The 9,377-nt window shown below is 39.0% G+C and overlaps 1 protein-coding gene across 1 annotated transcript; it reads left to right on the top strand.

Moving 5' to 3' along the window:
* Window positions 1-352: 352 nt before the first annotated feature.
* LOC100225918 (opsin-VA-like) lies at window positions 353-6,957 on the top strand. Its single transcript, NM_001279265.1, is given in 5 exon segments — window positions 353-713; window positions 2,182-2,392; window positions 3,004-3,121; window positions 5,415-5,654; window positions 6,760-6,957. Coding segments are annotated over 5 exon segments (1,128 nt in total).
* Window positions 6,958-9,377: the final 2,420 nt, after the last annotated feature.

The raw sequence follows: 9,377 nt of genomic DNA on the forward strand, positions 1-9,377 counted from the left end.
AACAGAGTAGGGCGGTGATGAGGGGTATTTCAGCACTGCTGGCTGCTGCAGGAGGAGGAAATCTACTACAGATAAAGGCACAGCTGCAGTGAGAGAGGGGCAGTGGGCAGAGAGGGGCAGAGGTTTCTCTAAGAGATTTTCTTGCTAATCCCTCTTCCCACTTTCACTCTGCAGCATTAAACCTTCCTCCAACTGAAGCATTTTTTCCTCAGTTATTATTGGAGAGCAGAAGGAGGGGAGTTTGTTCACACTTCTGTTGGAGAGAGCAAACATCTCCTTTTAATCCTGAATATTATTTACAGAGTTGAAACTCCAATATTATATTATATTATTTTTGCTACTGAACGAAGGAATGGATGCATTTAGAGTATTTGAAAATGGGTCACTTTTGCCCAGTTACTCTGCTCCTGCCAGATGGGATCCCTTCCATCGTCCCCTGGACTCCATCCAGCCCTGGCAATTCAGGCTTCTGGCAGCAGTAATGTTGTTGGTGACCTCCCTGTCACTTGCTGAGAACCTGGCTGTAATCCTGGTAACTTTTAAGTTCAAGCAATTGAGACAACCTATCAATTATATTATAGTCAATTTGTCTGTGGCTGATTTCCTGGTCTCACTGACTGGTGGTACCATCAGCTTTTTAACAAATCTAAAAGGTTATTTTTTTATGGGATACTGGGCTTGTGTATTGGAAGGATTTGCTGTCACATTTTTTGGTAAGCTTGATTTTGTTTGTTCTTTTGTATGTTCTTTTCCTTCAACTTCTTCCTATGTATTCTACTGCAGCTTCCTAAGTCACTGACTTTGCATGCTTTTGAATTCACTGATATTTTCCCTGTTACATAAATTCTGCAGTGGAGAGTGAAAAATATATCTCTCTATCCCCGTCATATACATAGCCTGTTGCATGTGTACTGATCATTGAATATGTTCCATAGAATGAGAAAAAGCTTTCCAATAGAATAGCAGTGTTGTGGGGCTTATGGTAAAACAATTTCAGGATAAAATTCATTATACACAGCTATTTTCAAAATTTGTATTTAAGTGTGTGCATATGTGGATAAATAAGAGAGAGAGAAAAAGAGTGAATGGCTACCCATAAACTCTGGAAAATCTCAGGGCACGGAACATCTTGTGTTCTCTGTCCTTCAGGGGCTCTGGGGAGCAGGGACACACCTGTAACAGGCAGTCTGCACACCAATGTCTTTTTTTTTTCATGGCTTTGTTCACTTACTACCAAAAAATATTAGAAGTACTCTAAGAGGAAAAATCCTTACCACACAGTACCCTATGTAAATACACCTCTGCAGAATAAATGGGATATTTATTTAGAACAGGGCATCTACTCACTTGAGACGGACACTCATTCCTGTCCCCATCTCTGAAGCTGCATGAAGACAGCCAGTAATGCTTGTCCCTGCTCTAAATCACACAGTGCTGATCCTCAGCCCGAAAAGGAGTCCCACAGCTGCTGTCTACTCGTTTAAGATAGACAGAGGGAATGTCTCTGTGGGACAGTGCTTCTACATCTGTTTGTGGCATGTAAGCCGTGTCCTATGGAGAAAGATCAGGCTATTTCAAGATTTTGGTGTCCCACAAGGTAATATATGCCAAAATTGATAATTTGATGTTGTGGACAGCTGTATGCAGGTTTGAGTTTTCTGATATCCTGAAATAATTTTTACAAAGATAATGTTTTGAAGATTTTAGTTAATTAATTTGGATGCTACACATTATTTGCAGCTTTTCAGTGCAGAACTAAAAGTGCAAGTCCTGGTCACTTAACTGGCCTGATTAGCTGCTTGGTTTTGTAGCATTCATACTGTAGACAGGCAAACTGGACAAACATGACATTTTTGTGCTCTTCATTAGTATTAGAATAATGCATATAAATTGCCCATCCTTTCATAACTTGTGCTGATTGAAAAGGTGTCTGATGTTGTAGGTAATCAAAGAGGGTAACCGGTGGCCCAGAATGGTTGCGGAGTCTTCATCTGCAAAGATACTCAAAACCCATCTGGACTTGGTCCTGAACAACCTGCTAGATGGACAGTGCTTGAAGGGGGAGTGATGACCTCCAGAGATGCTTTTCAAAATAAACAGTTCTGGGATTCTGTAACTTGGGATGGTGTTTGCATTTCAGCTGTATACCCAAATTTGATGCTGACCATTCTCTTGCTACAGGCATTGTAGCTCTCTGGTCTCTTGCTCTGTTGGCTTTCGAGCGGTACATTGTGATCTGCCGCCCACTGAGAAATGCGCGCTTGAGGGGGAAGCATGCAGCTCTAGGTATTGTCTTTGTGTGGAGTTTTTCCTTCATTTGGACCATTCCACCAACAACTGGTTGGAGCAGTTACACTACCAGTAAGATTGGGACTACTTGCGAGCCTAACTGGTAAGGCCACTCTCACAGAGTATGGTAAAAAAATGAAACTTGTATTTCAGGATGCCTCAGGGCCAGGAATATAAAGGAAAGGGTTAAAGATGATGTAAATATCTGGAAAAAAAAAACAGATGTAAAGAAAGTTGTAATAAAACTGATAAAAATTTTCTGTGATCACCTTCTAAAACAAAAATTTCTAAAGAGTGGAGCCTCCATCTCTAATGAAAATAATCACCCTAGACCTTGTGCTTTTTGTCAGGAGTCAAAGAAGTTAGATTTTTTTTCAGAAGACTGGACAAAGCTCTTAGCCAGCTAGTCTCACTTTGAACCCATAGCTGGCTCTGCTTGGAGCAGGAGGTTGTACTACATGTCCCTTCCCACATAATCATACCCACAATTCTTTCATACTGTACCTGTAGTTGTAGGATCCTCTCCTAGCCCCTGGCAGGGAGATTGCCCAGGGCTCCATCTGGGGATATGATTAGAACTGAAAAGGGGCACATTGAATAAAAACATTTGACAAAAATACTAGTGACATCTTTGAAAATAAATATTAATATTCCAAGAAAATAATAAGAACACATAGTAGTAATACCTACAAAGGTATTTTGTATTTTATACAGGTACTCAGGAGCTTATGCTGACCATACGTACATTATTACATTCTTCACCACCTGTTTTATAGTACCCTTATTGGTGATTTTGGTATCCTATGGAAAATTGGTGTGGAAGTTAAAAAAGGTAAGAAGAAGCACCCAAAAGCAAACTTCTAAAATGTGTGTGCATGCAAAAGTTTGGAATTACTGTGTTTGATTTTCTATAAAGATCAGACATCAGCAGTTCAGATTTGCAGGCAGCAAGCACACTCAGTTACATCCCTTGTTATATAGTTACCCTTACACACCGAAATTCATGCTATGGTTAGAAGTGGTGTTTTAAAGTGTGGAGTTCACATCACTTATCAGTACATCTCGTTAGTCAAACATAATACAAGTGAAAGAATGTCTACCTCATAAATAAACAGAACAATCCAGTACTGCTTTATTCACAATTATGCTTCAATTAATTGATATTTCATAAGACTCGAACCAGGCAAATTAGAATGCGGCTTGGAATGACTGCAGTTGTAAATTTTAAGAGTGCTGCCTACTACTTAGTAATATGCTCAAAATAAGATGCAGCCTTTGCAAATAATGAAATGCTGTTTTATAAGAAAATTGTCAGGAATATTTAGAAGACTTGAGAAATGTTTTTGAATTTTCTTTAATGCTTGTGTTGACCTGATCCAAAGAAGAAGCTGCAAAAAGAGACAAAGAAGACAATAGAACAGGAAAATTCCTATTTTGTCCAGGATTTGGGGACAAGATTTTGGGACAATATTGATATTTCTATTTACTGCAAAGCTCTGAAAAGCCAGTACCTGCAACACATTCTGTAAATCTATATTGAATTGCCATATGACTGTATCTCACTAAACTAAGCTAATTTTCAAAAATCTGACTATAGTGAACAGAGAGAGATCCAAGCAACAGAACTGGTGTCTTGATGTTCCCAATCAACCCTCTTCATGTATTTTGTCCCACATTTGTCACAGCGCAGGCTTATTCCCAAGTGGAATAATCTGCCAGTCCCTCAGTCCCAGTAACACCAGCTTTATAATGCCAATTGTAGCTTGCATTGCACCATCAAAGTTGATGAAAGAAATTAGTTGAAAAGTTGATGAAAGAAAATAATAAATTAGCAGTTTACAATAGAGGTAAATTATTTTGCCAATATTCCTTTGTTTGGAAGATAAGGCACCAGTATGTCTTTCTTTATCAGTATTTAGAGAGAAAGGAAAAGCTATATGTGAAAAAAAGACCAGGCTGTTATGAGACAAAGATGAAACCTTTGAAACTGCAATAAATGAGGTTGTGTTTCTTTTCCAGGGGACTGCAATTCTGCTGAAAGAGAGCCTGGAGCGCTCTGTGTAGGAACAGCATACATTAAAAAATGTTATAGAAATCTCATATATTGGAAGGGACTGTCTTATCAGTACCAAACACAGCCTTTACTAATGCCTAGTAACTTGCAGTTATTGTAAAAATTCGTTGTTGTTGTTGTTATTGTTGATGTTGTTGTTATGTTTATATTGGGTAAAAACTGATGTGAATTGAAACTTTCTACAGAGGTGAGGACCTTGCCTTTCCTAGGAGGTGCATCTCTACCTCTTTAAGCACAAACGTTGAAATTCTTCAAGTGCAGTTCAAAAGTATAAAGTAAGGAAAATGTCTCCACAGAGTTCTAACATTACTGTAGAAGTTAAAAGGCCACATAATGCAAACAAGTCTTATTTTATTAGAAATAATTGCAAGATCTGGTGTCAGGTTTTTCTGGAGCCATACAGAGTTATTAATGATTTGTTTTGTAAAATAACATTTCATAACAGCACCTTGTTTCAGTAAGTCATCAGAAACCAAACAGGGATGTTTCCCAGAAAGACACTGTTTGACATCAGTTAGTCTCTGTATGAACCTCTGTGCTTAAGCTTCTTGCATGATCACTGAAGAGAGAGGGAGAGCATTCCTACTAAATGCCCCAATCCCACTTTAATTCTGATATCATTAGATTGTAAATGCTCTTCTGGGGAAGGCCATGGAGCACCACTGAGCCAGACAGACTTCCCTGGTGTGAATTTGCCCCTCGGTGAGGAGGTTGCACAGCCTCAGCAGCGCTGTCTGTAACACCCATGCCAGACACCCGGCTGTCTGCAAAAGCTACATGGAATAGAAAATGCTTGAATTCAGCTCACTATCTGCTTCTTTTTCTCTTTGACAATACAAATATAAAGATAGTTAAGCGAAGGAAAATTTACCGCTGCTGGTATGTGGTAATTCGTGTCCTTCAGCAGTAACTTTGGCATCCATCCCTCTGTGCTGCTGCTCTTGGGAAGAGCAGGTCTTTCCTTCTAGTGTGGCAGCTAGACAGCTCACTGAAGTCACTAGTTGGACACCTTGTTGTTTGTTTTTTAGAATCTTTTCTGTTTTCTTAAAAGGTGTCAGATGCACAAGGCAGGCTCGGAGCTGCCAGGAGACCTGAAAGACAAGTGACTAGAATGGTTGTTTTCATGATCGTTGCCTTTCTAATCTGCTGGATGCCATACGCTACCTTTTCTATCCTAGTCACCGCATATCCTTCCATTGAGCTGGATCCTTGTGTGGCAGCAATTCCAGCCTTCTTTTCCAAAACAGCTACAGTTTATAATCCAGTTATTTATGTCTTTATGAACAAACAGGTACTGTATGCTTTCAGAGTGTCTCTAACACTCATATTTTGCTATTTTGTCTGCTTTATAATGAAATATTTCTACCTACCTATGTGTTAGCTAACAAGCATTACAATAGCCAGCATTTAGAATGAAAAAATAATCTGCCTGGTGGAAGATAGTGTAAATCTCTGAGCATTATTGAAATATAAATGTTAATAATTATTAGGTTTAGATATTATAAAGGAAAATCAGCCCCTAGGGAACATCAGTTATCTTCCTGTATGAAAATTATGTTCTCAAGACTGTCCCAGTATATTTCAATAATTCTTTAATAATGCAACACCATTAAGTTGATCCTGAGGTCGGGTGCACATTTTCAAAGCTTGAATTTGTCTTGGGGAAATGAGGCATTTGTGGTTTATGTGCAGGAGGGTGGAAGTATTGCACATTCCCATTTAACAGGGAGCTTTTTTCTCTGGAATGAGGGTGGAGGATTGGATGCAGAAAAAAAAACTGACATGGGGATGAACCAGAGTGCTGTGTGCTTACAGTGATAACAGGCATGATAATAAACATGGGCAGATTTCTGCCATGAATAAAGCAACTGAGAGTGGTGGCATCAAGCACATAAATTAAATAAAGAAAAACAGTGAAATAACTGTTGAATAAGAAATGGTGAATTTATTTATCCAGTCCTGCAGAGAGAGCTATTGCTTATCTCACATCCTGTGGACAGCACACTGATCTCCCAAACCATGTAGATGTGTGCTACACTTTACCCTGTTTGTGGATGAGAACAAGAGAAACCCAACTTGGAGTAGCCAGGAATTTAGTATATGAAAGCATGAGTCTGGAGAAATGGCCAATTATGTCCATTAGATATGATTAGCTAGAAGCAGAAAAGAAAAATTATTTTCTAGATTAAGACTGGCTCTTTTCAAAACATAGTTAATTTTTAGGTTTAGAGTTCTTCGTGGTGGCATAGGTAAATATATTTTATAGGGTTATTTTTTATATTCCCAATTGATTCATAAGAGAATTTCCAAGACTTTAGCTAATATGCAGATTGATTTATAGAATTGTTTTTACATTTCTTACATGTTTTGATTGACCTCTTTTTCCACCTTTTTAGTTCAGGCAGTGTCTGATTCAAATGTTCAGTTGCAGTGCCATAGGAACTGCAGAGTCCAACATGAAGCTGACTTCAGAGAGAGCAGTGCTAACGCAGGGCAGAAGGGGCAGCAAGAGGACCCCCATGGCAGTTCATAGCACTGTTTTGAAGAGGAAAACTGGAGATGAACACAGAGCTGACGACCTTTGGCTCTTTTGACAGCTTCAGAAAACAAAATGCGTCCCATGTAGAGCGGGAGATGGCTCATGAATGCAATGCACTGTGGTGTATTTCATTGTTACAATCACCTACTATAAAGATATGTTGACGCTGGGGTCCTGTGGACACCAGCTTTTGAGTTCCCAGGCTCCTCAGTGCAGGTAAGAGCTGCTTGGCTGGGTGCAGTCAAACACCCAGCCATAAGGTGAGTCCCTTACTCCACTGGATTTCTCTTCCCAATCCACAACCAACTTGCAGCAGGTAGTGGCACCACACCACTGTGTGTCTCTCTCCCTCCACTCCTTTAGTGTCTATTTCTGCTTAAGTCGCATCCTCACTGCTTTAATTGGGCTGCTGATTCCATACACCTTCACCTTCAGAAGCAAGGACTGTAACACAAATACCACTTCTGTAAATAGTGAAAACTAATGGAAATTGCCAGCTTTCTGTGTCTGTATTCTATCTCATATTTAATCCACACAATGAAGTGCAGCAATATATTTAGCTTTAGTGGAATGTCACTTGCACATGAAAAGCCATACCAGGTTATGAGTGTAATAAAGACAGAGTTCTGTTTTACAAAGTGGGATCATTTTATGAAATGTTGCTAAGAACTAAGCTTGTGCTAAGGCACATTGGAATTTTAATCCTATATAAAATTCAACTTTAATTGAATGCATTTTAGGAGAAAAGGCAAAGGCTGACTGTATTTAAATGCTTTAAGATGGGAAACCATTATTTCTAGAGAAGATATCAGAACAATGCCAGCTGGAACAGGTAATGTTCCATAATGGTACAGAGAAGCTACACTAGCTCCATCCTTTACAGGCCTTAGCTATAGAGATGTGATATTGAATGAACCATCCATGGTTCAGTTTTACTTCCAAAAAATATAATTATTTTACACAGGATAATGACATTTTGTCTCTATCAGATTGGGGTTTTTTTAATTTCTGTTATGTTAATGTTTGAAAAACTATATTGTCTTTAAAAAAAGTGGGACTACCTGAGATACCTGTGGTCAAAGCTAGTCACTAAGCAGTACATTGCTGACTTGGAAGTAAAGAACCATTCCTGCAGCAGCTGGAGATGCTGGAGGGTCAGGAAAAGATAACACGGACATCCAGCACAGAGCATACCCTGAAGCCCTGATATGTCGCAGAGGCTGGTTTCTGTATGACTCCCCTGCTCGTCAGGAGGCGAGCTGTAGCTGCCTGCTGGGGTGGAGGGACAGGCACAGGAGGGTGTCCCTGAGCCACTCTGGCCTTGGCATGCCCAGGGAACTACTTGGCCATCTGTTCCTGCTTGTGCCCCTCACAGCACTCACACCCATGGACAGTCATGCTCTTTGTTTTGCATCTTACAAAAGCCCTTTGGACCTTTTCTGCAAGGTCCTTTGCAGAAGAGGAGAGAGGTTAGGAAGCATTGGATCCTTTTCTATCTTCTGATTAGAAGGATGTTCAGATTCCATTGCCCTGATTTCATCCTGGGATTTTAAGATCCAAAGAGAGGAGTTAGTCTACGAATAAAATCATGAGCTGCACATGTGAGAACTCACTGCAAAAGACTGTATGGTTTTCCTATTCATCTCACAGAATTTTATGAGGTGACTGCTTTTCAGAGTGTAATTTTGGCTTGAACTTTTGCAAGGCTCAATCTTAAACACAAATGTTGATCCTTATTCTGACAGGCACATTCTTTACCATTCTTCAATCCTGTGGTATCTGTAGCAGAACAATGAACAGATGTATATGCCTTTTTAAAATATTTTGGAAATACTGTGAGATAGGAAGAGTATGGTATTCATTTATTAATTCTATGCATCTTTTGGTGCTCATTAGTCCATTAAAACAGCCAGATATAATTTGAAAGTGAAAATTTTTGCATTTAAGACTCAGATTTTCTGTTTCAAGGATATATTGATCTAGGTTAATCACAAGTTAATGCTATTACATATATTAAATCATGAAGAATTGGCAGAAGTGCTAGTCTTTAATTAAAAGCAACAGAATTATTTTATCTTTGGAGAAGGTGAGGATATGTAAAGTATAGCTGTGTAGTACAAAATAAAGCAACAAAAATTAAGTAATTGCAAAGAAAAAACTAATGTAAAAATGCATGGAAATGATGTAAAACTATATGGAAAGCAATAGAAAACAGCAAGCTATCTCTACGAGATGTACCCATCTCTGAGAGAAACAAGGAATAATAGAATCAGTGAGTATTTTCATCTGAAAATATATTCAGTAATGCTTTTCAGGAAGAGGAGGATATCTTTTTTTCTTACTTACTGGTCAGAAAGTACATTTTAAAAAGTGTGAACACCTTGACACATTGTCATGGTGGGCCAACCAGAACAGTATCAGCCTGGGAGCAAAATATTACATGGCTCCCAGGAGCTGGTTGTTAAGTCTTTCAAT

The sequence above is a fragment of the Taeniopygia guttata genome, chromosome 6 (assembly GCF_048771995.1).
Source record: "Taeniopygia guttata chromosome 6, bTaeGut7.mat, whole genome shotgun sequence".
In the NCBI taxonomy this organism is placed as follows: Eukaryota; Metazoa; Chordata; class Aves; order Passeriformes; family Estrildidae; genus Taeniopygia; species Taeniopygia guttata.